Source organism: Gallinula chloropus (genome assembly GCF_964237585.1).
Source record: "Gallinula chloropus genome assembly, chromosome: 4".
In the NCBI taxonomy this organism is placed as follows: Eukaryota; Metazoa; Chordata; class Aves; order Gruiformes; family Rallidae; genus Gallinula; species Gallinula chloropus.
In genome coordinates, this window is record NC_140088.1 from 91,755,866 (window position 1) to 91,783,624 (window position 27,759).

General features: G+C 50.2%; 1 protein-coding gene across 1 annotated transcript in view; it reads left to right on the forward strand.

Moving 5' to 3' along the window:
• Window positions 1-6,133: 6,133 nt before the first annotated feature.
• Window positions 6,134-27,759, forward strand: part of ALPK1 (alpha kinase 1) — a 29,172-nt gene continuing 7,546 nt past the window's right edge. Inside the window, exons 1-8 of the mRNA XM_084263074.1 lie at window positions 6,134-6,480; window positions 11,150-11,304; window positions 20,617-20,815; window positions 22,980-23,039; window positions 24,317-24,403; window positions 25,095-25,171; window positions 26,796-26,891; window positions 27,387-27,491. Of these exons, the coding sequence (XP_084119200.1) occupies window positions 6,360-6,480; window positions 11,150-11,304; window positions 20,617-20,815; window positions 22,980-23,039; window positions 24,317-24,403; window positions 25,095-25,171; window positions 26,796-26,891; window positions 27,387-27,491 (900 nt within the window). The 5' untranslated portion in view covers window positions 6,134-6,359. The remainder of the gene's footprint in view (window positions 6,481-11,149; window positions 11,305-20,616; window positions 20,816-22,979; window positions 23,040-24,316; window positions 24,404-25,094; window positions 25,172-26,795; window positions 26,892-27,386; window positions 27,492-27,759) is intronic.

Genomic DNA, 27,759 nt, shown 5'->3' on the forward strand with positions numbered 1-27,759 from the left:
ATTTTTTTAACCCAACTTTTCTCTTTCATGTGCTAAAGCTTCCATGTGCTGAAAAGAAAGGGAAATTCTCTAGGAATACTCAAGTGTGTGTGTGGAAATAGTCAGGAAACTGAATTTGCTTTCTGTGGAAGGCGATGTTAATCACTGAAACCTTTGCTAAGTTATTGTAAGCTTGTTTTCTTTTTCTTTTGGCTTTTTTTTGTGATTTTTTTTTCCTTCTCCTCAAGCTGCCAAATCAAAAAATCAAGTTGAGCCTGCTGGTTTTGACACATGTCATGGGGAAGGACTCCAGAAGAAGGCTTGTGTGCAGCTCGTGGTGCTGTGTGGTGTGTGTGCTCTCTGTTACCTCCTGAAGGGCAACAACATCGGCCCCAATGTTCAGTGGCTTTTCTAGGGACGATCTGCTGCAACTCTTCCCCCTCGGTCTCCCTGGGAGAGCCAGGGGAGGTAAAATGCATCACATGGAGTGAAGGTGAGGCCGTAACTCCATCAGCTGCAGGTGCAGCTGGAATAGATTCAGTGCTGCCTCCATGCCATGGTTTTGCCCCTGCCTGCCTTAGCAAGAGACTGTACTGGCCTTAGAAAGCTCCCTCAAAAATCAGCATCATCCCCCTGACCTTAGCGAAGCCATGTGTGGATAGGCCACAGGCCACTGGAAGCTTAGCAAAGCCGCGTATGGATAGGCCACAGGCCACCACGAGCTGCTGTGTGCAGTCTTTGGGTAGTTAATTGCTTGATTAAAACAAGGAAACTGTATTTCACAGAGTGGGAGGCAAGGGTGCCTACCCCAGCGCCCAAAGAACGCCGGGGGGTGTTGGCGCGGCTGGCGCTGGGCGAGGAGGCCCTGGCCTGAGGGGGAAGCTGCAATTGCAAGAGATGCAGGTGCTTGAATTGAAAAATAGCTGTTAAAGAGCCACTCGTGAGTCCTACAGTCATTAAAACTGCTTGTAAGAGTCGGCAGAGAAAAGCCACGCAAAAAGATGGGTCAGGGTGTGTCAGCAGGGTGGTGAGGGGGGTCTGGGGCAGCTCGGCTTCTGTAGGCCCAGTGTAGTTAGAGGGGGGCTCCTCTCATTCATACCAGCTTCACTCAGAGGGATCCTCCTCCCTTTTCCTCCTCCTCTTTCCCTAGTTTGTTGGCCAGTGTATTTTTGCTTTGGCAAACACTTTCAGATGTTTCAGGCATGAAAATCAGTATCGTTTGTATGGTATCATAATGCTGGAGTGATTTGGGGTTAGGAGGGAGGGGGGTGAGGCATCACAATGGAAACAGGGCTCAGAATCTAAGTTCTGCTGTAGCACTTAAAATAATTAAAATGTTTATTTGAAAGTCAAAAAAGCCTCAGTCATAAATAACTATCCATTCCTCTATTGATTGCGTCGAGTCCTGACTGAGAGCCCTGGGAATAAGGTTTATGTGCTCCCTGTTGGGATTAATCCATAAATGTAGGCTCCACATGGAACTCATCAGGTCTTTGCTTCCTCTTCATTAGCCTCCCTGGAACTGGAGGGTAGCCTGAATAAGCTGAAAATTAGGATAATATATTTCCAGAGTGAAAAGGTCTGGCAATCTCTAATTTGTGTTTCAGGACAGTGATGCTGTGGAAAAATTCCCAGATGATGTTGCCTGAGAAACCAAGGCTTGTTATGCCTGCCGTGTTTGAATGTGGCAATTACATCTCTGTTCTTAAAGCCTCCAAAGCTAATTGTGCTCTCAGACTAGGTAGGTTGACTCCCAGGCTGGCTTCTGTCCACAGCAGAACTTCAGATTCCTTTCTCTTGACAAGATCCTTCGGCCTTCTAGCCGAAGGGCTCCGCGATGCTGCAGTGTGGCCTGCTTCCTAAAGAGTTCATTGCCCACCCAGTTCCTCCCTTCCTCCCTCTTGTTCTGAGCCCCAGGTCCCATTAGAAAGCAACTGCAGAAATATATTTTTCTCATCCCCTGAGACTTCTAACACTTGTTAAAATCACATTTGGTGCAGGGAGTTATTTTAATCCAGGCTCTAACCAGAAACAGCACAGATTTTTTTCACTGTTTCTAAAATTCTTTTTTTCACTGTTTCTAAGTGTAACAATTACATCAAGCATTTAAAAACACTCTGTGCCCAAAGCTGTCACTGGAAAATGCTGAAGTCCTCAAGCTGATGCAAAATTGGTTTATTACGTGCCTTGAAAGTGGGAGCTCCAGCATTTATTAACCTGTCCTCAGATAGCACTTTTTTCTAGACAGTTCTGCGGCATATCAAGCTGCAATTTTTGTCACTTAAGAGCTGTAGTCTCCTTAAAGCACTGCTAGTTAGGATTTAGCAGCACTTTAAGAAAGTTAATTAAGATAATTAGGAAGCACTGAAAGAATTCTAAAGGCCTGTAGAAGTTTGTGCTGGTTCTCTGTTTGGCTTTAGTCTCGGATCCTGCATTAGCACCAGGTCCATAAGCTGCGTGCTTGGTTATTTTCATGTCCCAGCTGTCACTCAATGCCACAGCTGTCACAAGCCACCACTTACAAAGTGGCATCTGTGTAAAGGATGCTGCTGGAGTTGAAAGCTCTTTGGTGCGTTTTAAGCTGATTTTACGATGCGAGTCATTGCCCCTAGTGATGGGTCTCTAAAGGCTGTCTCCCCTCTGAGTGCTGAGGTACAGTTTATTGCACGTTTCGCTGGGGTTCCAGCACTTTGTTGTTGCTGCTGGTGTAAATCATGGTTTATTTACTCAGAAGCCTCCTTGCCGTTTATTCAGCTCTTTGGAAACATGTAATTGGAGAAGAATTTCTCAGGTTGTGACTTTGCTGCATCACCGTTACAGACCCGCTGGTGTCCTGGGGAGTTAAACCTTTGCCACCCTAGGAAGCAGAGTGCTGTACTCTGATTTAAACTTCCCCGCTAAGCCCTGTCAGCTCTTTGTGAGGCTTGTAGTCTGTGTGGCTCACAAAGCCACGGGGCCCTCCTGCTTACAGTAAAGACCCAATCTCAGGCTGCAGCCCTCCACGAGCTGGCTCCGAAAGACTTTATTTTGGGCTCTGGGTTGCAACGTAGAGGAGCTGGAGCATGTCTGTAAGCTCCCTTGGATGTGCTTAGTGCTGTGTTATTCGGGGTTTAAATGCAGGTACCCCAGCCCTTGTCTGCTTCGGTGCATCTCCATGGAAAATGGTGTTTATGGGCTGTGAGGTGGCAGTCTCCAGCGTGCTTCTGTGTGCTTCTCTCCCGCTCGGACTGGTGTTCCCAGCACTCTGAGCGTGTGTGTGTGTGTGTGTGTGTGTGTGTGTGTGTGCTGGGCTGTTGCTAGAGGGGACTCCCTAGAAAACCAGGTTTTTGAGAAATCAATTACACAAAGGACGGGAGTGAGGGCCAGATGGCAGGGATGCTTCATCCCGACCTGGGAGGCACTGGCGGGACAGCCGCGTGCTGGCTCCCGCAGGGCAGGGCAAGCAGATAAATCAATTAGCAGATGTCAGCGCAGGCAGCAGAGCAAGCGGCGCCAGCATAGGTGTGTCACCGGGGGATTATAGTGAAGGGGGCTGCTTTCCTTCCGCCCCGTGGATAACCAGCGACTGGATCAGCTTTGGACTGGGATGTGGGCTAGGACCTGGTGCTGTGAGCAGATCCCACAAGTGCAGTGGCCTCTTTTTAGAGCGGTCTTTGCTCGGTGACAGATAGGTCAGCCAGTCTCATGGGTGGACTTTGGGCCACACTATAGCTGTGTCTCCAGCCCCATCTCCTTTTGGTCCTGACAGGGGGCCCTAAATAGGTCCTGTGCCTGGTCTGTCCTTTGGCCATGCGAGGGGTGATCCCAGAACCCCATTACCAGCACCCAGCTATGCTCACCTGGCTCAGATCCTGTAGGACAGTGGCCAATGTGGAGCAGAGCTTAAAAAGATGGATGAGCCCTTTCTGGATTTTCCTTTTGCTTTGTTTCTTTATGTCCTGTGCCAGGATGGGGAGAGAAGCACTAAGAGAGGCCTCCAGCTACAAATTCTGCATCTGTGGCTTTCTTTTCACTTTACCATGTGCAGGAGTTGTGTTCCTGGACTGTGGCAATAGCTGCAGCTGTACCCGCTCTCTGAAAACGCCTCTGAATTCTCTCACAGGAAGTATGGGGGAAAAGGAGAATAGAAATAACTTAGGCAGAACTATGAAGGGAAAACAGCAGAAACCCTGCCTGGGTGTTTTGTTGGAGGGATGGGGACTCAACCTGGCTGTGCTCACTGTAAGAGCTCCGACCTGTATTGTGTATTTTATTTGATTGCATTTCCTGGTGGGTTGATTTGTTATTATTTTTAATGGAATAACGAGCACAGAGTTGGCTGGCTGAGAGTCACAACCACAGCAACGATCCCTGTGCTGTTCCCTGGAGCACTCTTCCACTGAACAGGCTTTTCATTCCTTCATGTGGTGGGCATCCTGCAGACCTTGGCAAACCTGACTTCATGGCACCCCAGGCTTGTAGGTGTCCCTTGAGAGCAAACATCTTGCATGACACCTCTGTTTCCTTGTCATTTGTGACGTGGAGAAACAAGGCCCAGCGTGTGTGTCTTGATGGCAGCAGGACAGCAGCAGGACAGAGAACTGCAGGTAGCTCCTCTTAGCTCAGGCCAACACTGTACTTTTGAGGCTCCCTGGGTACATAGAGTTGGACTCGATCCTCAGGGATCCCTTCCAGCCTGGGGTGTTTTACCATTCTGTTCTGCAATTCCTGTTCTTACTAGAGGGTATTTTGTACCCTCCAAAATTGAAGACTGCAGCCTGTTGAGTAGCATGCCAGGATCTTCTCATGCCACGCTCCGGAGCGTGGCTGCAGTAGAAGGAAGCCCTGCCAAGGTGCTCCGTGGTGTGGGTTATACAGAAAGAATAGACACCAGCAAAACAGCACTGCTATGGCAAAGCCAAGCCTGGGATGCTAGGAAACCTTGTGTGTTTCACAGTGTTTCTCTTGCCTAAGTTTTTATCTACATCTGAGATGTAGATAAACTCATCATCTAGCTGAGTTTTTGCTTGTCCAGGTGCATGTGCTCCTGCCCTAGGTCTCCTTTTTAAATTTCTTCTTTCCCTGCCGTTTGTCTGCAGAATCAGTCACAGCCTTGCTGACTGGCTCTTGGCTCCAGGCTCTTTGCTGATGAATCCCCGTCTTTCGCCCTGCTCCACCTGCCCTTCCACGGCAGGCTCTCTGATCCTCTCTGCTTTCGCATGAGTGCATCTCTTTCGCCCTCTGCTTTTCAGTCTGGCAGCTTGCTCTTACGCGGTGCCGTTGAGAACACAGCCTGTCTGCCACCAGCTCCGGGATCCAGTGATCCCAGCACTACAGCAGAAAGGGGGGGAAAAAACCCAACCCAAAACCAAACCAAACCAAACCAAATCGTTCTGGAAATTCAGCTGCTGAGATGCGTATGGTTTCACGTCAGCAGAGCAAGCTGTGACTGTGCGTGGTTCCTCAGCGCTCCTCTTCCTCCTCCGTGGTGCTTCCCCACTTAGAAATGCTTTCATTCTGGCTGTGCGTTGCTCTGAGCTGTGGGAATAGTTTTTGAAGTGAGAATGGGGAGGGGGAAACCAAAAAACCCAACCCTGAAATATCTATTTTGTGCGGCTTTTTTGAAGGCTGCTTAGCTGTTTTGGCAGGTGCCCAGCCAGATGCCTGGGCTGGCAATGCCGGGGCGTCCTTCTGCAGGGCAACGTGAGAAGCACCTGAAGGGCTTGCCATGGAAAAGCTGGGCCAGGCCAGGCCACCTGGGGAATGTAGAGAGAGCTGGCTTCGGGCAGAAGCAGTCCCAGCAGATGCTGGCAGGCCTCTGCTACCGGGGACTTCCCCCAAAATCACAGCAGTACGTGGGAAGGGGTTGGCCTTGGCACCCCGCGCATCGCGCGTGAGTCGTTCTGCAGCGTGTCCAGAGCCTGCTCCTGGGTCCCGAGGCGGCCCCGTGCTCTGTTGTTGCAGGCAGCGTCCTTCCTAAATTCAGAGCGCTCATGGTGCTGCCGCTCAACCCCAGCTAAGGGTGTGCGGCAGCCCGAGCACCTTCGGCACGGGCTGGCGAGTCCCTTCCCTGCCCGGCGCCTCCCCGCTCGCCGAGGGGTCTGTCCTGTCTCTGGAGAGCTTCGCCCCGCGCCCTGTCACCCTGCAGTAATTTCACACCCTCCCCTAATAAAGTCCTCCGAGGCTGTCATGTATTTTCATGTGTTTCCCCTATTCTTTCTCCCTGCTTGAGCCTTTCAGATAATTGATGATACTTTAGTTAATCATCTTCCCCCCCTTTGTTTGCCAGGTACCTCAGCCTTGAAGGGATCCTTTTCATTGAGAACCCGTGTCTTCTCTCAAGTAATTGATCACCGTGCACCCGGGGACACCCAGTTCACAGCCGAGTGGGATCAGGCTTCATGACTAACCAGCACGCCGTGGCCGCGCTGCTGCAGGAGTGCAAGCGAGCCCTGGACACGCTGCTCTCCGCACGGGCCGGCGCGGGCCAGGGCGACGAGCGGGAGTACTGGCGCTGCCGAGGTGAGGGGCGGCCGGGGCCGCCGCAGCACCCGCCGCTCCGCAGCCCTGCCCTATTTTTCTTCTCCTAGCAGATGAGTGTCAAGAGATGCCTGGATTTCGAGGCCATGAATGGGATGCGGGCTGCAGGCAGGCAGGGAAAGCAGCCCACTTTGTTGCAGTGAATTGCTGTCAGTTCTAATTTTAGGCTTCAGTAAACATGAGGCTGTAAGGAACAGTTTAGTTTGGGAAGAACAATGCCCGAAAGTTTGCTGATGCACATAAATTTCAGTTATTAAAAAAAAAAGAAGAAGAAAAGGGGGGAAAAAAAAAAGGATGCAACTTCTGAATAAGGGCACAAATTTCCTCTCCTTTCACAGGAGCTGGGGGAGGGCCTTTTCTGTTTGTCAGCTTCTCCTAATATATTAAAGAGCTCATTGCCTGAATCTTTATCTTGTAAAACGTGTGTGACCTCCAGAAGTGGTGTCCAAAGGGAAAAAAAAACCTGCAATATCCTTCTTGAAAGGAAAATCCATGCCAGCTAATGGCCGGAATAAATAACCGGGGAAGGAAGCAGCGTTACCCAGAGCTGTAAGAGGAGGGTTCTGTCTTTGTCTTCATGCTGCCATTCCGTGCTGGAAAACAGCGTTTATTTTGGTATTGTCATGGTCCTTTTGGAGTGGTTTGTAAAAATAAATCAATGAAATACACGTATTAATTCTCCATTCCAGTGACAAACTGGTTCATGTGAAACAGGAAAGGATGTGATACACTCCGTTCAGTTTTCTCTGGGCTCAGAACTTTGAGGGCTGTGTCACTTCGTTAGCAGAGCTTTTTTATTATTATCAGTTAAATAAAGGGCACATTAGAATTGCTGAACTTGTTTGACTTACACCTTCTTGGTACAGACTAGAGAGGTTATTTACTCCTTTGTGCCACACAGGAAAATAGCTTAAGCAGGTGCTGAAGAACGTAGCAAAGTAGGAAGGTGAAATTTAGGGGGTGGAGGGAATAAAGCCACTAGCAAAACCCCACAGCACCCTCCACCCCCCTTATTTAGCCGCAGGTTTTCCGTTGTGTGACACATCTGCAGTGCTGTCCCTGCTCCAGTTTAGTGTTAATAGTGTTTAGTTTTGCTTTGCATGAATGGCTCGGCCGCAACGTTAATTTGATCTTTAAAATCCTTTGTTTGGCTCGGAGCCGTTGAGAAGATGTTTTTCTGACCATCCTTGTTCTTGCTGGGAGGTCAGCTGCCTCTTTCAGAAGCACCTAAGTCTGTTTGCGGTGGAGAGTGGCGTATAGGTTTCTGTTATGGATACTGGAAGATTTTTTCTCTTCTTTTTTTGTTTGCCACAAAGGGTACTTTGTTTCCTCATCACAAATTCTTTTAAGCTTTATTATGGCTGCTTAGAATAGGCTCTTGAACTCCTAATCAGGTAGCGCTTTCCCCACCCCCCTCATCCTCCTCCCTCCTTTTCTCCTATTAAATACCACAGAGTATGAGAAATAATCAGTTTAGTTCCAGATAAGGTAAATCAGTGCCCTTATAATCACTCGATTAGACATGGTCCTTCAGGTAAACTGCTTCAGGAAATGGGCGATCAGAGCCTGAAGTGATGCTTGGGCTTCTCGGAGGCTGCGTTCCCATCAGCTGAAAGAAAAATACCCAGCAGCGGCCGGTGACAGCATTAACAACTGCTGGGGCTCTGCACCCTGGGGAGGGCAGAACCGTGCAGGTCAGGGGCTCTCTGCGCTGGGGGGACCCTCCTAGCACAGAGGCAGAGGGGTTTTCTTCTCCACCCTCCCTTCCTGGGGTTGCCTTTGCTCACCCCGGCTCTCAGACCCGTGCAGGAGGGACTGAGAGCCAAACACATGTAAACGGGGGAGAGGAGGAGTGCGAACGTACCTCCCGCTAGTTGAGGTGGTAGAGTGGGTGTTAGATGCGTTCAGATTGCCTTTTTATTTCTTTCTAGCCTAGAAATCATTCCAGATAACTTCTGTGCCGGTGTAACCCGTGTTAATTAATGAATTTGAACTGCCTGTGGTGAGAACAGCTGTTTATGAAAGTAAACTCTTGTCCCAGGAGTTGGATTTTAGCTGAGAGCTGCACCAGCTCCCCAGCTGGTTGGTGTGGTTCTAGCAGAGGTTCTTGCAATATGACATCATTTTGTTGTCACCAGCATGCTGACTGTGTCTCTTTCCATGTGGTGACGACTAGCTGTGATAGCAAGGCTTGAAGCAGTGTCCTGCTGGGCTTGCACGGGTGGCCAGCCCCGGAGATGACTGGGGGCTCCTAGATCACCAGATCTTTCCTCTGCTGGTACCCTGGTTTCCTCTGCTAACCAGCTCTTCAGGAGTGGCTGCTGAGGATGCCTCCTGGAAAATCCAAGTTCAGTGTTAAGGAATTTGGCCATAGTTTCTTGTTCTTTGGTGCATCAAGTAGGAGGGGGATTAGAGTTTAATTAAGGGATGGCATGGAAAACAGGAGCAGGAGGACAGTGGGAATAGTCTTATGCTTCAGATGTTATCCTGCTGATTGTTTCCAGAGTTGCTCTTATTTTTCCTGGTTTAGCATTACTTAAGTATGTGTGAGTGTGTGAAAGATAAAAGAGGGTAGAGAGAAAGGCTGTCTGTTTAAACACCCTGTTTCTATAGATTCCTTCCCAAAATGTCAGTGCCGTGGGATCCTGTGGGCTGATGTGTGCTTGCAGGGACTGCCTTTTCATGCTCCCATCTTCCTTTCAAAAAGCCTTTGGGAAGTTTGGTTTTCCCCCTTCTACACAGGGAGATAAACCTCTCCACATCTCCTGATGGTAAGGAGATGGGTATCCCTGCTCCCACACTGACTTTTGCTGTGGGAGGTGTGAGGATGGAAGCACAACTCCCTTCCAGCCCTGCTGCTTGGCCCCTCGGTGTGGAGGGCTGAGCCCTTAGAGTTCTATAGGGGTTGGAAGGGACCTCAAGAGATCATTGAGTCCAACCCCCAAAGATGCTGGTTTGGGAGGGGAAACGTGGCTGCACAGTGAAGCTGGGATGTGTCATGGGAAGCGTGTCCAGAGCTGCAGCAGCACTTGAGGAAACATGGGTTGGAAAAAGTGTTATCTTCTTAAAGGTGAGGTGTTGGAAGAGGCACCCTCAGGGCCTGACTTCCTACCTTTTCCTAGGGAAATGTACGGGTGAGTGCGCTGTGAAACAGCCCTTTTGTCATCCAAAGGAGGGATGGAAACACTATGTAGCAATACATTGATTGCATTGCCCTGTTACAGCAATGATGGTCTGTGAGCAGGTTTTTTTTCTGAAGGATTAATGGCCAGAAGGTGCAGCTGATGATCACCATTAACCCCATCTGGTCAATAATCCTTGTTAATCCGTGTTTATTGCCCAGAGAGCCTGCCTGGCCAAGTGGTTAGCACAGCACACTTGGGTGGCAGCTTCACCTCTGCTTCAAGGAAAATTAATGCGTGGGCTGCAGCAGAAGGGAAAGGACAAACCCAGGCACAGATCTCTGGCTCTGTGCTCCAACTGGCAGGTGCATCCTTAGATCAGGTTGGAGATCCAAGCAAAGCCGATGGCTGGTTATATGGGAGGTGAAGGGGCCAACTTGGGGAGGGAGCAAAACATGGACTGAACTGTGCTCTTTCCTTGTGAGCTCTGGCACATTGCTTGAGGATCAGTGAGGACCAGAAGTGGGAGTTGGGAGTACGTTTCCCTCATCCAAAACCAAGCAAAAATAGCCCCCCATCTTTTGACTCCTTTGTCCTTGTTTTTGGCCTTTCCAGTCAGAAGGGAAGCTGTGCTTTGGGTAGGGCTTGGAAGCCCTCGGGTGAAAGGGGTTTCTGTGCAGCTCTGCTGGCCCCGGGTCAGAGCATGCCTGCACTAAGGGCACCTTCTCTTAACTTCTCCTATAGCTTCTGCTGCAAACTGCAAGAGAAACGCAGCTGCTCAGGCCAGCTCCTGGGCTAGTGTGAGCTACTTCAGCTGCCTGTAAAGAGGATGTGTCAGCTTCAGACATGGCAAGGCTTCAGCTGGTACCTGCCCTGCATCCAGGGGCTCTGCCCTGTTAATAGCTGCTCACAGGCACGTGGCTGGAACTCTTTTGTCTTGCTGTAGCAGTGGGGCCTCCTATGCTGAGGGAAGCTGTGTCCTGCAGTCCAGGCTGCTGCTTTAAAAGAGGTCGAGTCCCTCAGGCCAACAGATTTTTGTACTAAATTATCAGGAAAATGATTCTTCTCAAGAGCATATGCTTGTAACTGATCCTATCCCTCTCACCCGTATCTGATTGCTTTAAATGCTCTGGGCTTATTCCCCAGTTCGGATGTGGCTTGTCAAGCTTGCCCTGCCACTGTCACCAGCAAGCCCTGCGCAAGGGGAAGAGGTCTTCTGCGTGGCTGGCCCCTCTTGCTCTGACACTGGGAACAGGTTTCCTTCCTCCTGTCTTGCTAGACTGGCTCTCCACACCCAGGCAGCCACCAGCCAGTGCATCTTCCAGCTAAAAGCCTTTCTAATGGCCATGGCTCCCATCTCCCTGGAGGGCAGAGCAGCCAGGGGTAACGGATGACTCCTGAGGGGGCTGGTGGCAAGGGCTAAGAGCTGGTATCCCCCGGGGGAATGTCCAGAAGGAGGGGGTATGCTTTTTGCGGGCCGTGCCCCTGAGCTCTCTCCAATATCCTCACCTGCTCTTCGACCTTTTCAGCTTTGCTTCCTGAGGACCTGAAGACCCTTCTGGAGGAGGCAAAGGAAATGAAGTGGCCCTTTGTGCCGGAGAAGTGGCAATACAAACAAGACCTGGGCCCGGAAGACAAAACAAACCTGCAAGATATGATCAGCGTGAGGCTCTGTGATTTGCTGGTATGAACTTCAACACCTGTTGCATGAATTGTCTTCCTGAGGTGCTTGAGGGTACATAGAGCCCTGGTAGGTAGTATCACCTACTGTGAGTTCAGGGGCTTGTTTTTTCTGCTCTGTGGTAGCAGCCAAGCGAGGACCCGCTTGGCAAAGGGAGGAGAGTGTGACTGGGTTCGGATGGGGCTGCTCACAAAGGCTGAGGGGCCAGAGCTGTGGGGTTTATTGGTCTCTGTCCTCAGACAAGAGAGGGACAAAGACATCACAGAACAGAAGGCACAGGCTCTGCCTTGTCAAGAAGTGATCCCAGAGGTATGTAGGGATTGTCCGTGCGTTCAGCACCCCGCAGAACCACCACCTCAGTCGCTGGAACATGCCTTTGACTGCATTATGCTTTTTGTGCTCCGTTTCATGCTTGGTCCCTGCTAGTCTGGGCACTTTTGTCTGTTCCTCTGGTTTCATCAGGCAGTCCTGTTTTGACTAAGGTAATCTTTACCTCTTTCCTGAAGAACTGGAGTTCTAGTAGGACTATAACACTGTTTATGTAAAGCTTTTTTAAAAAAAAAATCATGATTTTGAGAAGCTGCTCTGTGTTCTTCAGGTCAGTGCTGCCAGGAGGCAGCGTGAGGGTTACTCCCTTTAGTAGGGCTGGCACAGCTCATCGCCTGCTTTGTCTTTTTTAGAGGAAAATTACTTGAGGAGGTCCCGTTGAAGTCCAAAGCTAGAAAGGCAAGAATTTAACGTGGCTTCTCCTTTGAGTAAGGGATGTGTGGCTGTGGCAGGGGTGGCAGGACTCGAATGGTGCTTGGTGATCCCATCCTGTGCAGTGGTGAGTCTGTGCTTACAGATCAGGATTGCTTCTTGCTCTTCTGATTGTCTCAGAAGCAAGTCAGGCATGGCTTCCAGCAAGCAGGCGGCTCCCTTTTCAATGGAAATGCAGTATTTAGGGTAATGAGCGTCCCTTTGGCAGGGTGGACATAAAGATGAGGTTTGTGAGATTGTTTTGGGGGAGTGTGGCTTGCTGTGGTGCACATCTGAAGCCGACACAGTCCCATTCCTTGTGGGAAGGGGCAGCCTAGGCTGGAAATCTGGGGCTTGGGGCAGGGAGGTCTGGCCCTGCTGAAATGCCAGCCTGAGAACTGCTGTTAGCTCTAAGGAGGCAGCCAGGAGGTTCCACGTGCTGCAGCGTGCCCTACCTGGGTGCTGCCAGGGAGTTTATTTTGAGGGTGAAGACCGCTCTGAGCAGCACTGAGCGAAGAGAAGCTCAACGGGAGCCAACTGCAGGGCTGGGAGATGCCAGCCCCAGCACCCCGCGCTGCAGGGACCCTGAATTCCCCCTGGGGAGGGTGGGGGTGGCAGGGAGCAGCAGCCTCTCGGGTATTTATTTTCTTTTTCTCTTTGGTGTGTGTGGCCTCAGACAGAAATTTATGGCAGAGGCTGACCTCCTTTACAATCCCCACGCAGCTCTCTAACTCTGCAGCGTTTGTCTGCCCGCTCCCAGGATAAACACCTGCAGTAAACTCCCTGAGAGACCTGGCTAGATGCGAGATTAATGTGGCTGTAATAGTGGAGCAGTGTTTGCAGCATTATGCTCTCTCCCCAGGTAGATGGATCTCTTCTGAGATGATACCAATTATTTATTGCTGAAACATCTGTTGATAACTGCAGCTGCCCTTGTTAAACAAAGCATATCATGGGGTCAGAGACTATAGGGACCTCAAATCCTGCCGCATGCTAGTTTTAGGCTATTCACCCACCCCCCTGAAGTCCATTGGTTACCGTTGTCTCCAGCGCTTCGTCCTGCGGTTGAAAATACTTTGTGAACGTTGTGCTGCTTTTCCCCTGGGCTTTGAAGTATTATTTCATCTTCATCGGTAATTTATATTCCAGTGCCATTGTACCATGGGAAAAAGGGAAAACCTTTTTTGTTTTCCATTTAATTGTAGATAGACTGACATTTTGACCTGTATTATTAGTATTAGTCAGGAAAAGGGATTTTTTTCATCCATTCCTCCCCACCCCCCACTCCCTTTTTTTTTTTTTTTTAAATAAAATTTCAAGGCAGAGCAAAGGCTGCTTCAGTTCTTTGAATAAAAAGCTGGGGGGAAATGAGGCTGAAGAGAAGTGATTACAGTGTGATGAGGAAAGATAAAAGTCCAAGAAACTTTTTTCTTCTCTCTTTTTTTTTTGGCATGAGGGACAGAAGGATAATATAATTCCCTGAAGGGAAAAAATGTCTTTGTCCATTTATTGTTCAGAAAAACCTTTAATTTTTTTTCATCTCTGTTTATTTTAATTTGCCATGCTTAGAATAAGCTCATAAACCGTAATTCATTACATTTAAGAAGTGCTTTGAGATCCCTGAATGGAAGGCGCTTCATTTCCATAACACACTGGCGGTGCTGGGAGGAGGCAGGGTGGCTACCAGGGCTCACCGGGAGGAGGCTGTAGGCTGCCGGGAGGCTGAAAAGCTCCCTGAGACCGGCACAGGGAGTAAGCCGATTAGGCTGAGGCTTCAAGGGGTTGCCCTGGCGTTGCGCTCCGAGACGCGGGATGCCCGTCGGTGGCGGCTGGGCGATGGAGCCGGCAGAGCCACCTGCGCCTGTCCCGGCGCTGGGGGGGCGCTGGCTGGCGCTGCGTAGCGTGGCAAAACCAGCTGGGAGCACACGGGCAGCAGCGAGCCCGGCGTTCCTCGGCGCCTCTCAGCTCTGTGGGAGCCGTGCTGCTCTTGGAGCAGGGCTCAGCGCACGTCTTGTCAGTCTACACAAACTTCTTGTTTCTTCCCCCGCCCCCCCGTCCCCATCATGTGGAATTACCGACATCCCTGGCGCTTCTAAGGCACCGGATTTACCGTAACCCCTGGGGCAAACCAGCACTTCTGGGGTTACAAACCCTTCGCAGTTTATAGAAGGTGGTGGGGGTGGCTTTGTGTGTGGTTGATTGGGGTTTTTTCCCCTGCTAGGGGTTCCCCAACCCATGGAATCCTTAAGGTTGGAAAAGACCTCCAAGGCAAAGCCCACCCCCCCCCCCCCCCCCGCTCCGTCAAGCTCCATGCTGTGTTCTACGTGTTCCTAGCAGGTTTGAAGGGACCTTCCCTGTGGGCTGCTGACAGCCAGCAAAACGAGACCCTCCTGCAGCCCCCAGCTCAGCCTGAGGAATCTGCCTGAAGGCTTGAGAGGGGTTATAACCAACATCTGTATCCAAAGTGAAAAATGGGAAGTACTGGCCTTTTCTGTATCTTAAATCAAAATCAGGTCTGGAACAGCATCCTTGCTGACAAGAACACATAAGGAAGGATGACTCTTTCTCTCTCAGTACACCGGATGCGCTGTGGGGCTCAGCCTGGGGCTGCAGATCCAAAAAGGAGGCTGCCAGGGGTTACCCTTCCTGCAGCTCTTCAGCATCCCAAGGGATGGAAAGAGCCTTGTGCTCGCTGGCCAGCCAATAGAGGGCAACATGCCCATGTATACATGGGCTTTGATGGCTTTCCCGAAGGACAAGTCTCTGCACACAGGTAGTTCTCCTTCACCCCACGTTCGTCGTTGTTTTGATGTGGGCCTTTGCTTTGTTATCATACCAATTGATAGGTCCTGCATCCAGCTTAAGCACTCCTGCATCCAGCTTAAGCACCGATCTGCTGGGATCGGTGCTGTAGGGACACAAAGGGAGAAGCCCCAAAAGCGGGGGTTCTGCAGGTCCCTCTGCACCAGCTGTGGATGGGGGAGCGGGGATCCTGGTGCAGCACCTCATGGCAGTTAATGGGAATATTGAAGAGAGTAGAAAATCAGGCCTGCAGCCCTTGCCTGGCTTTGGCTAATTAGTGCTGATGGATTGCCATTAGGGAACCATTCTGAAGGACGTGCCCTAACTACCCTTAGGTGTGTGTGTGGCACTTCAGAGCTGGGAGCCTTTGAAAAAGAACCAAAGAGAAGGCTGAGGATTTAGTTTTCTCCTCCTTCTAACTGTTGGTGTGGTAACAGGAGAATTAGAGCCCTAAAGAGTAGCCCTGGGACCTTGGTTGTTCAGGCTGACCTTTTGCTACCTGCCTCATAAGAGCTCTTCTTGGGTGATCCCAGTGAAACGGAGAGCGACATAAGGGAGAGCTGCGGGCTGAATTCAGCCAGAGAGGAATCTGTGGCACCCCAGCCTCCTTTTATGCTTTGTCAGTGAGAAGTACCAGAGATCCCGGTGCAGGCAGGAGAGCTTCAGATGGCCAGGGGGACAGACCTGATGCTGCCAGAGTCCAACTCGGTCTCCTGCTGCCAATGTGGGAAAACTACAGCAGAGTTTATGTGGAGCACCAAGTGAAAAATAGGAAGTCTGACCCTGGGTACCTGCTGGGTTGTCAGTTCGCTTTACTCATGGCAGGGATTTCCTCCTCTCTGATGCAGCTTTGCAGCCTATCTTCTCCCTGGAAAAGACTTTAAATGTCATAATAGCAAGATTCTGATGTTGTTTTCCCTCCAAAGGAAGCTGCTCAAACGGATTGATGTTTTGAGGACTCAGGTTTAGGAAAAATGACTCTTGGATTTATGGTCTCTGTGGTGCCCTCTGTCACTGGCACTTAGGAATTTTAAAGTAGTCAAATACACCCTCCCACATGGTAATGTCCCACGGGGGATTGCCACAGTTGTTTATAAATAACCTCGAGCTTGAGCACAACAGGACAATTTGGGGCCAGAAAATGAGCATGGCACCCAGCCTTGGTAATAATTAACAGGTACTCCTGTGGTCCCCCAGACCCCAGCAGGCCCCCAGGAGCTCCTCCTCAGGGACCTTCCTCAGCACATTAAAGGGTTCTGCTCCTGTCCTCTCCCCAAAACGCTGCTGTTCAGCAGCTGTCTGCTGTTTAACTCCTTCCTGAGAGTACTCCAGTTCATCATGTGGATGGTTTTCCCACTTCCCCAGGGTAGGTGCAGTCCCATTGCTACCCAGTGTGGAGAGCTACGTGCCAGCAGCAGCTCGGGCAGGGATGGTGTCTCAGGGAGCTACCTGCCAGCAGCAGCTCGGGCAGGGATGGTGTCTCAGGGAGCTACCTGCCAGCAGCAGCTCGGGCAGGGATGGTGTCTCGGTGGGCGTAGCGAGATGTGCTCGGTGGTAAAAAGAGCCTGACCCGTTCTGTGGTGTTTTGAGCTGTTAATAATGGACCTAACGCTGCTCCCATTGAATCACCACCCAACTCCCCTTTGCCTTCGGGATGAATAACCTGAGCTAATTAACAGCTTCAGGAGCTCGAGCCGCTAAATGAGGTTCCTCACTGCTCTGAGAAGAGAGGAGGGTGTCCAGGAACTCCCTACCCCTCAGTCTGCAGCTATTTACTGTGTGTCTGGACTGTGTTGTGTTTCCTCACCTCACAGACACGCATTCTCCTGTCCATCACGGAGGTGGTAGGAGGCTTAATGCCGAGTTGTTTGCAGAGTGGGCTCTGACTGCCAGCTGAAAGGCGGAGATTGATAGAGAAGTCCCGTGCGGTGACAGGGGCTTTGGTCTCTGGGAAAGACAGGCTTTGCTAACAGCGCGTGGGGTAAGGGCTGAAAGACTCCAGCCAAATCCATCCGTGTTGTGACTCTGTGTTTAATCTGACAGGGGATGGGCGCAGGGGAAAGAAAACTGGGCAATTTGTTAGGGTTCAGTGAAGTGCTAACTAGAGAGCAGCTCTTGGGAGAGAGCTAAAGCACCTGGAAGTATGTGCCACTGAAACCCCTGCCTTGTGAATTAGAAATCCTTTAACTGCTTTGGGTTTTGCTGTTAAGATTTTAAACCTCAGCTGCAGTTCCAAACGAAGTAAAGACTGAAACCTTCTGAAAAGAATGTGTATAAGCAAATAAGGGTACCCAGAGTGTCTGCAAAAAACTGCAGGGATGCTCTGGAAATGAAATGAATCCTGCCCCTGCTTTCTAACCTTGCCGCTTGCAGAGGCGTTTATCCAAGGAGGACCGTCCTGATCCACGGGCTGGGGCGGGGAGGGGGTGCCTCCAGGATCTCCTCTTTATAAAGAGCACAGAGAGAGTGGATTAAATCAATATTTCATTTATTTGGGCTTGTAATTCCTCTTCCATCAGCTGCCACATAAAGATTTTCCCCTGTTTTCTTCCCCTCCTCCTCATCCTCATTTACTATGCACCAATAATTTCCCTTTGACGCTTTCCTGCCATTCCTAGTGCCAGATGGCCCCGGTTCTGAGCTGCTCCCCTCTCTTGGGAGTGGCCCCCATTGTCAATGCAAAGGAGGCGTCGTGGCTTTGAACCCAAAGCTGGGACCCAAACTTCGGGCCCGGTGTGAGGGGGAGCTAACCCACTAATGCAGGGAACCATGCGAACAGCACACCCTCCCACTCATCCCCATTAAGGCCAAAACCAACCCCCCAGCCCCGGCCCTTCGCTGAAGGCTGCTTTGCATTTCCCCCCGATGCTCTGTGTGTAGAAATCTGGTGCAAATTTAATTCTCTCACCACCTGATTCCACTTCCCAGCCCGCGAGGTTCCTTTTGTGTCCTAAACTCAATTAGACATACGCATTCCACGTCACGGGCGCAGATGGGAAGGCAGAGCCCGTGCCCACCGTGCCCGCTCTGCGCCCACACCAGCTCCAAAGCCACAGAGGAAGGGGAGCAAAGCTGTTTGGGGAAATGAGGAATAGAGGGTCCTCCAGTGAGCAGCCCCACTTGTGCTTGGGTAGGCTGGGACATGGTGGAAGCCGATAGGGCTTTTCCCTGGCTCTGGGCTGGGTGACAGGGAGCCGCTTCCCCCCTTCCATTTCGGGGAGGGTCTCTGGGCAGGGTTTGGGTGCGTGCCCGGCACGCTGGTGCGCTTGCTGTAGGTGCTGAGGAATTTCCCAGCCGCACGAGCTGGCAGGGGATGAAAGGGGCCCGTGGGTGTGAGTTTCTCGGCGCGCTGCTCGCGACAGGGGCAGCGTCATTGCCAAGACTGACACGGGGCCGTGTTTCTGTGTGCCACACAGCATGCGGCCCTGCCTTGAGAAAAAAACCCCAAACCCTAAAAAAAGAGCTGAGTTTCTTTCCCTGGCTTGACTTTTCTACGTTTCGTGTCCATTTGGGTTTGGAGAGGGACACAAGAGGCTTGGGCATTGAGCAGGGAGTTAAATTATGCAGCTGCAAGACTGCCAAGCCCTTCAGAATAGGATGCTTCGTTTAGGTTTTCCACAATGCTATTGAAGTGCTTATTTTCCTCCTGAAGAGACACAAACAGATGCAAACTTCTGTAAACACTTTAGAAATGAATTCAGTGAGTTTGGCCTCTCAGCAGTGCTCAATAGCTGACAGAAAAATGTCTAATTAGTGCAAGTGGAAATAATAGGGCCACTTGGATTCCTTCCATCCTCCTCCAAGTCTACTTTTCCTAGGAACTCAAAGGCCCTTTTGTTCGGTAGGTCACCCTCTCTCAGGCTTTTGTGCTCCGATCTATTAAAGGAAGAAGGGGAGGAAAAAAAATAGATTAGGCGATGCTCTGTGCTTAAATATATGGCCTGTTGATGAGCATTTCGAATGGCTGGTTTGCAGTGTCAGTTTACAGGTGCTTGGAGAGGGGGATTCCTCCATTGTTGGCTGGCACAAGCGGGGTTGTGCGTGCAGGGCTCCAGGAATCCTTTTCAAGTGCCATCCTCTTAGAAAATCCAACTCAAGCTGAGAGAGGGGGGTGGAAAGGAGGAAATCTGTGCAAATCCGCCTTGCTCAAGTGCACACACGCCAGCAGGTCCTCGCAGCGGCGGGGTGCTGCAGGCCTGCCTGCGGGCTGTGTGCTCTGTGTGTGACGGGGTGGGTGTACTCCCCAGAAATTAAGAGTGGGGCTCACTGCCCGGTTGCGGGCTCTGGGCTGAAAGCAGAGAGAAATGGGTCTGGGGAGGAATCCGAGAAGCCCAAGTGGTGTCTTAAAGCTGTTTGTGGACATTCCTGTCTCTCTCGCTCCACCGGTGTGTTCACACAAGGGCAGGAGATCAATGTGAAGAGAAGAATGGGAGCTGGTTGTCAAAGTTGATGCTGTGGTGTGGCTTTGGACAAAGCTGTCTTGGCAGTCTCGTCATCTGATAGTGCTGTGGGGCCTGATCCTCCCTCTCCTGTGTTCCTTTGTCACAAGTAGAGCTGCTGCTTGCTGACATGGATGAGATGAAAGGCATCCTTTTTCTGAGGAGGCTTTACATGGTTCAAGGTGTTTTCTTTCCTCTTGTGATTGACCATGCTTGCCCATTGCCAGCTCTGAGATGTTCAAGCCAGGCTGGGTACCAAGAAGCCGGGCCCTCCACAGGCAGTGAGGGGCTGTGGAGCAGCTCGTGGCCTTGAAGACTGAGACAGGCCAGGGCACCCATGAAGCTCCGTAGCTGCAGAGATGGGTCCTTCCATATAGCCAATGGCTGGATTTCAGGCAGGTGTTCCAGTGAAACGACAGCTAGGTGCCATCCTCCCCATCCTGCCCAACAAACCTGTAACAAGGGAACCACCTTGATGTCAGTGTGCAGAGCACCTCCTTGCTCTACTGGGCAGGGGTCGGTTTTCAGTAGATGCCCTTCAGTCCTCGTGAGCTTCTGCAGCTGCGAAGAGGCTGTGTGCTTCCTCATGGCTGTCTCTGCTGGCCTCTGTCCTCTTAACACCCTGCTGTCTCAGGAGCTCTGGCTGATTCCTGGTGTTGGTGCAGTGGCTCTGCCACTGTGGGAATCCAAGAGAGTTCATACAGATGTAAAGATGACTGGCAGGTTAAAGTCTCCTGGCCTATTTGTTTGTGGTGGATGGCTCGAGCTGTCTGGGACAATGGCTCTAGTGACCATTTCCAGTCTTTGGACTCATGTCACCCTCTTAAACTATTACTAGTGCTAGTAATCTGCTGGGTGTGATTTAAATTCATTAATAGACCACTACATCACACAGTTCCAAATAGTATCAGTAACAGGTAGAAAGGCACACAGACAAAAAATCAAGAGTGATACCTACAGCTCAAACAAATAAACAGCTGGAACCTTCCTGACTTAAAAACCACATCCTAGGATGAGGAACAGTCACAACGAGAGCTTCCAATGAATCTGGTCTGATGATGGCCACACAGACTTACGTAAACGCCTAGAAACATGGGTTATATGGTTTGGAGAAATTTTGAGCTGGCCTTTTAGTTTCTTGTGGATGTTTGCTTCTTGTATTGTTTGGGGACCTCCCTCGCTGTAAAGCTGCTCTGCCACCTGACAGTGACTGCCTGAGGACATCCCACTGCTCTGACGTGGTGCATAGGCTGAGGGTTGCTCTGTTTTCTGTCCACTGAGCCCTTGTGAGGTGAGTTTCTCCAAGGCTGCCCCGTGGCACTGGTGTTCTTTCCAGGCATATTTGAAAGCCTCCATCATGATGAAGGACTGCGTCACCGCAGCTGCCATCGTGTTCCTGATCGACCGGTTCCTCTACTGGATCGATGCCTCCAGCAAACTCCTTCAGATTGCCAAGGGTCTGCACAGGCTGCAGCCCACCACTCCCATCGGCCCCCAGGTGCTCATCCGCCAGGCTCGCCTCTCTGTCAACTCAGGTACCGCTCTGCTACCTAAACTCCAGCCCAGTTAGGAGCTACTTGACTCTGAAGAAGATACTTTGTCCCTTGCTGGGGATGACATGCTTACGGACCCGGGTGCCATCTTTTCAAGCGTGCAGCCCACTCCCAGCCCCCTTGAGCCCTCCCAGCTCCTCTCACTAGCACAAAGGGGCTGGTATAAAGGGTTTCAGAGCCAAAAGCAGGAGAGAAAATTGTGAAAGGGTGTGGAAAATACTAATTGGAGCCTTTGTTCCTTAACAAATCTTCCCTGCTGGTTTCAAACAGGGATATCTGAATCGCTGTACTTCTGACCAAGGGCCTTTAAGAAGTAAATTAGAAACCAGCATATTCTCTGCACCATCCCAGCTGCTTTTTTTTTTTCTTATTTTATTTTTTTCCAGTGGGACCACTTGACTATGCAAACAATGCAGCTTGCAGCCCCTCCAGGGTAAATTGATTTAAAACCAAGAGTATAAAACATTCCGTCGTCCCTGTAATGTGGGCAACACCTGAAGGGTTTGTAATGGATCTTCCCACGGGGGAGGAGAAAACAAAGCCAAACTGCTCCGAAAAACCCAACTGAGGGAACTGTTATTTGCAGAAAAGAGAAGGTTGAGTTCCCTGCGTGGCTGTTTTCATTTGTGGCTGGGGACTCATGCTGCAGTTGCTCTGGGGTCTGGGTGCTTGATGGGCTGGTTGAGCCAAGGGTTACTCTGCTTCGCCGGCTGGAGCGGTGTTCTTGACTGCAGCTGGAGGATAGAGGCAAAAATCAAGGTTCATCACAAATCAGGCTGATCAAATTAGACCTTCAGGCATCTCCTGCAGCCCATCAACCCCAGCACGAGTGACCCTGGCCGTGCGACAAAACTTCCGAGCCATGTGATAGGGGCTGACAGGCAGAATCCCCACCTTGCGGTGCGCGCTGCATCCATTCCTGTGTGGTTTTGGGGTAGGTATCAGATGTTTAGGTAGAGACTAATAGGGAGGCAGCATAGAGTCACGGAGTCACAGGGGTTGGAAGGGACCTCCAGAGCCCATGGGGTCCAACCCCCTGCTCAAGCAGGGTCCCTAGGACAGGGCACACAGGTCGGTGTCCAGACGGGGCTGGAATCTCTCCAGAGAAGGAGACTCCACACCCCCTGGGCAGCCTGTCCCAGGGCTCCCTCACCCTCACTGGGAAGAAGTTCTTCCCCACATTGGGGGGGAACTCCCTGTGCTCCAACTTGAGCCCATCGCCCCTTGTCCTGTCCCCACAGACACTGAGCAGAGGCTGCCCATGGCCCCTGTGTCCCAGCCTTCAGCTATTGATCCCCACTGATCAGATCCCCTCTCAGGCTGCTTCTCTTCAGGCTGAACAGCCCCAGCTCACTCAGCCTTTCCTCCCAGGGAAGATGCTCCAGGCCCTTCATCCCCTCCGTACCCTCTGCTGGGCTCTCTCCAGGAGATCCCTGTCTGTTTTGTCCTGGGGAGCCCAGAACTGGGTACAGTAGTCTATAGTTATGTTTTCTGTGGTGGGATGTCAAGTCACTTGGCTTTGAGGTGCATCCGTGGAGCTTTCCCTCCTGGTGAGCTCCCTGGTGGGACCAAAATGTGTTTACAAACCCCGTGTTTCCTTTGGACAGAGAGCTGCTGAAGGAATCAGGCTTAGACTACTTTCTTCTAGACGAGCAATAAGAGTGGGGAATCCCAACCGGTGGGGTGGCCAGAAGCTCAGTGCCTGCCCCAATTTTATTGCCACCTCTCCTGCTCTGAACCTTGCAGCAGCCCAAGGCATGGGAAGGAGCGGAGGGAGAAACAAGTGCCTGGAGCCTACACCATGGGGCTTGGGTGTGCTGTGAAACCAGCGCAGCCTTCGCCTCCCCTGCACAGGAGAGGTAGCAGCTGTTTCCTCCGTATTCTGAAGCGAGTGGCTGTCTAGAAGCAGTTCCCTCATCAGCTTTTTTTTGCAGTATTTGCTGTAGGTGTGAAATAGCCCATGTCAGAGTGATTTCTGAGCAGGAGGTAGCACCCGTGGTGCAGGCTTAATCAGAGAGTTTATTCTAAGTCTGGGCACACCAACAGCACTGGGAAGAACGTGATTTGCTGGGGCTTTCACTGATGAATGTTTCCATTCTGCCACATCATACCCTTTTATATTTATTTAATGTTTTTATTTAATCAGGTAAACTTCTAAAAGCTGAATATATCCTAAGCAGCCTTATTAATGACAACGGAGCAACCGGTACGTATGTGCTTATATATTCCTTTTCCAGTTCCATAGTTGTTCTGTTGGTGGGACTTTCAATACTGATTTTAAGTTGCACAAGTTCCAAATACAGCCGGTTTGACCCCAGCAATGACTCCTGACATCTCATCTCTCTCTTCTTCTCACCATTCCTTGCTGAAACCTGTAAACTGCAAGTTTGGTTTGGAACTCGCATCGTTCGTCATCATGTGTCTTCACCTGGGTGTGAAATGTTCTGGACTGACAGAACCTTCCTACTAATTTCACCTGGGTGTGAAATGTTCTGGACTGACAGAACCTTCCTCCTAACTCCTCCACGCAGAGAATTTTAAAATGTGGACCAGCTTCAAGAAATTGGCTGTTGTAGAAAACAAAGACAAGTCCCCCACCCTCCCAAAATCCAGCTTGTTAGGGGAATGCTTACCCTCCCAATTCATGCTGATCCTAGGGTTTAAAAGGATACTTTATTCTAGACCTGTAGCAGATTGCTGTGCAATTCTTTAAGCTCCTTTTGGGGCTAAGAAGAAAGAGAATCCCAGATCTTACAGCACTGTCCTCACTTGCTGGGGAGAAAGGTGCAAAACAGTAAAAATGGGACCATTCCTTAATGCACAACGATGCTTGTAGGCTGGGGAGGGGGCTGGAGGGCAAATCATATTATGAATGTTGTTTTCATAATATTCAATGATAATACTTGTTTGTTTAACACTGACACGTGTGGCTGAGCGGATACTTCGCGCTGAGGTTACAGCAGAATGTTCATAAGGCTTAGGAAGGCTTAACGATCTTACTTCATATTCTGTTCTGAAATCCAGTATAATTTGATTACAAAAGACTGGTGTAACCAGTTGTACTGTGTTAACATGAACACCTTTGGTTTGATCTTTGTGAGACGCCAATATCTGAAAAGAAAACACGTTTTGCCAGTTGTAACAAGTGTTTTGTGCTGCTGTAGGTACAGATGGCGACCAGGATATCCCATATTAACCTTTTGGAGTGATTTTTCTTGGAAATCTGTACAGTGTTTATATACAGTGACTTGTCACCTTCCACTTTTCATGTGGTTTTTATGCTCTGTGTTGCTGCTGCTCGAGCCGCATATGCCCCTATAAGTGCCTGTGCCTGCTCCTTAACACCCTGTCACTTCGCCATCTATCTGACTCAAACCATCTGAATTCTGTGAGGAGCATTCTGGCAGTTTACTGGGATTTAGCTTACCCTCAGAGGGTTAAAAGGACAGCAGGAGCTTTCATTCTCTGCTCTCCCTTCTGCAGGTACCTGGCGATATGCGCAGGAAAGCGATAGGATTCTCGTTCAGTCAGTCTGCCTGCAAATCAGGGGACAGATTCTGCAAAAGCTTGGTAAGGCTTCTCTTCTATAAACCTCTCCTCAAGGTTTTCCCCTATTATTTTTTGGCTTTCTTTGCAGTCAAGCTTAAAAATTATACGTTTGGTGCATGTCAGAGTTTTAGCTGGCGTAGAGCACCTGCCGCCTGCCCATAGTGCAACCACAGAGGAGGAGCTGTGTACCCATCTTGTTGCAGCAGGGACCTAGAGCCATGGGCTGAGCCAATGCATTTTAGAAATCAGCATTTTATTTTTCATCTTGCCACCAGCATTCTGAAGTGTTCTGCCCTTCTGTGCTGCTCCCTGTTTGCTAATGTTTTTCCCAGGTTCGCTGCTCCTGAAGGCAGGTACATCTCACAGGTACATCTCACAGGCACACCACAGCCATTTCCCCTCTCAAGAGAAGAACATCCCTCATTTCCAGCGTGATGGGCTCCTGTGTTCAGGGCTGAGTAGTTGAGGCCAGCAGCCTTAATTTTATGTGTTTGATGTCACCTTTCATCTTCCATGGCTGCTGAGCTGAAGTCTTCTGTGAGCATAAAGCATGTGTTTGTGTGCTTCCAAGAGCTACAGGGAACGTTCAGTGTCACCAAAATGCCATGATATGCTTTTATAATGTTTTGAGGGCTCCTGACTTGAGGAGGTGTAAAACCAACTTCTGAAACCATCTGTAATCTGCTTAGTGACTCCTTCTGATTTATTTCAGGGATGTGGTATGAGGCAGCAGAGTTGATTTGGGCTTCAGTTGTGGGCTACTTCCAGCTTCCCCAACCAGATAAAAAGGTAGTGTTTCCTTTTTGCTCTGGACATCCTTTTCAGGGTAGCAATCACTCCAGATCAGCTTTTGTTTGCTGCAGAAAAAGCCTTGCAGCAGTAACGCTTCGATCCCGCCCCTCGGACGAGGTTAACGGGGGAGGGGGGACACACACGATGGGGACGGGACAGGGGAACGGGGGAACAGGGGACACGGACGGGGACACGTGTGGGGCCCAGGCCTGTGCTGGGCATCCCTTCCACATGCCTGCCCAGACTTAGGGACACCTTTTCCCCCAAGGCTGAGAAACTAATTGTTTTCATTAAGTGGGGTCGGCTGAGGGGAGCGTCACCGAGGGTGTCACAAGTGGCTCTGAGAGTGGCAGGGCACAGCCACTTGTGTTAGTTATTTACCTGTTTATTTAGGACTAAGGCTGAATTACTGTTTTTTTCCCTAGTAACCAAGCAGGTCTATGTTCTGGGGCACCCACAGGCTGTGCCACGCTGTCTCTTGGATATCTGTGGGTATTCCCCAGTGCCGCGATAGCCGGAACGCCTGGCGACAGTTACTGTGGCTGCCTTTAACAGTTACTGTGGCTCAGCCTTGCTAATCTCCCCCGGTAGATGAAGCAGGAGTCATGCCATGGGTCCGTAGCTAAACAGGAATGTGAACCTGAGAGCTGCAAGTCCTAGGGTGATGCTGTAAGAAGTTTTGTAATTGTACCCCGGCATAGGATGTCCCGCAAATCCCCCCTAATCCAGCCTCTGCCGTACCTTAACACCTGATGTCAATAGCAGAATGTGTCTATGGGAGCAAAGATGGGTAGTGAGTTTTGTGGTAAGCATACAGGCATTCCTGGAGTTCTTAACTGTTTAGCTAGGCAGACCCTTAGCTAGTAGATCAACTCTTCCAGAGAGAGAGAATAAGCAATGTCATAGATTTGTATGCTCCGTGTTCATGTCTGATTCTTTAATTGGTTCTACAGAAACAATTACAAATTAAAAAAAAAACCCAACAAACACCAATGATACCAGCACTGAGACCTCCTCTCTTTTGTCCAACTCCATTTTTTAAACAGTGCAATAAGCTAGGGAAGAGTGTTACAAAAGATACTTGTTTTGTTAGGCTGTGTGTGATCAATGCTTATTCCTTCTATCAGCTCTCTGGACACCTTCACCCTTGGTTTTTAGGAAGACTGGGATTAACTGCTCAGTTATTAAATATAATTTTTGGCTTTCTGTGGTTGTTTCTGAAAAGCAGTGGTAAAGCAGCTTGAGCCTTTTTTTGGTGATATGATTATCTGAGGGCAATCATGCAGCTTCTGCTGATACCAGGAAGCTTTGCTTTTGTTGTCACAAAAAAGCAGAGCCTGGGGAAAATGCAATGCTATTTAAGTTGGAACCTAGAGCTAGTGGTAATAAGGTCACTGCTACTCATAGAAACTCATACATATCCCCCAGGCTACACTCTCTGCAAGTGGAAATGAATACAGGTCTACCAAGAGCTCTCTGAGTTATTTAGCAGTGCTTCTCTTTGGACCTTGTTTGGTTGGTTTGTTTTTTTCTGGTATGTTCAATGCAGAGCCTACTTTATTGGGAGCAGTAAAATCCAAAGCACAAAGGGCAAAACCACTGATCATTTCCCATCTTTCAGGGAATCGCTACTTCCTTGGGCATTCTGGCAGACATCTTTGCTTCCATGGACGATAAGGACTATGAGCGCTTTAAAGCCAGTGCTCAGATTGACTTGGTAAGGCCTGGCTTGGTACTTGTGTGTGTGTGTATATCCAGATGGACTGTGTGGCATTGTCACCAACTCACCCACACTTTGTTCTGCCTCCTGTCCTCCCCTGTGCTGAGAGACCTGGAGAAACTTCCATTGCTCCTGGTGAAGAAGTTCATCTGCCCCTGGCTGGGAGCGTGCCTTGCTTCTGGAGAAAGAAAACACTGAGACTCTTTACAGAGCGTGGCACTCTCTGCAGTTTATAGAGTCTTAGGGGTTCACAAAGTGACACATTGATGGGAGACCTGAGCAAAGAGCCTGGCTTGTTGGTTAAGGTGCAATGTCCCACTCTGTCAGGACTTGAAGTTCTCAGAGAGCTCAGGGACACCAAGGAACAAACCCCAAGCTGCCTTGCTCCAGTCTAACAGGGTTACTTACAGGTAGACCCATCTCTTGGAGAAGAAAGCCTTTGAATTGAGGTTTTCCCTCTTGGGTTTGTTGTGTGTGTTTTCCTTTCCCTAGAGCCTTCTCCGAGAGTTCAGCCATCGCTTGTTGTCAGCCGCTGAGGCCTGCAAACTGGCGGCAGCCTACAGCCAGTACACACCACTGTTCGTCCTCACAGCTGTGGTAAGTAGTGGCCTTCGTTCTCACTGAGGTGTTTGTGTGAAAGAGGAGTCTGGGTTACCACATCTCTGACTAATCCTGCTTTCAAACAGGGCGCTGTGGCCCTGCTGCGGGCGCGCTGTGGTGTGATGGATGGAAAGCAGTTGAGGGGGGTCTTTCAAAGCCCACCTGGGAACGCTGCTTCTCCTGCAACTACAGCTGCGTTTCAGAGGAAAAAGAGCAAGGTTATTTCCTCCAGGAAATGCAGCAGCAAGTTGTTAGAACTGATGGG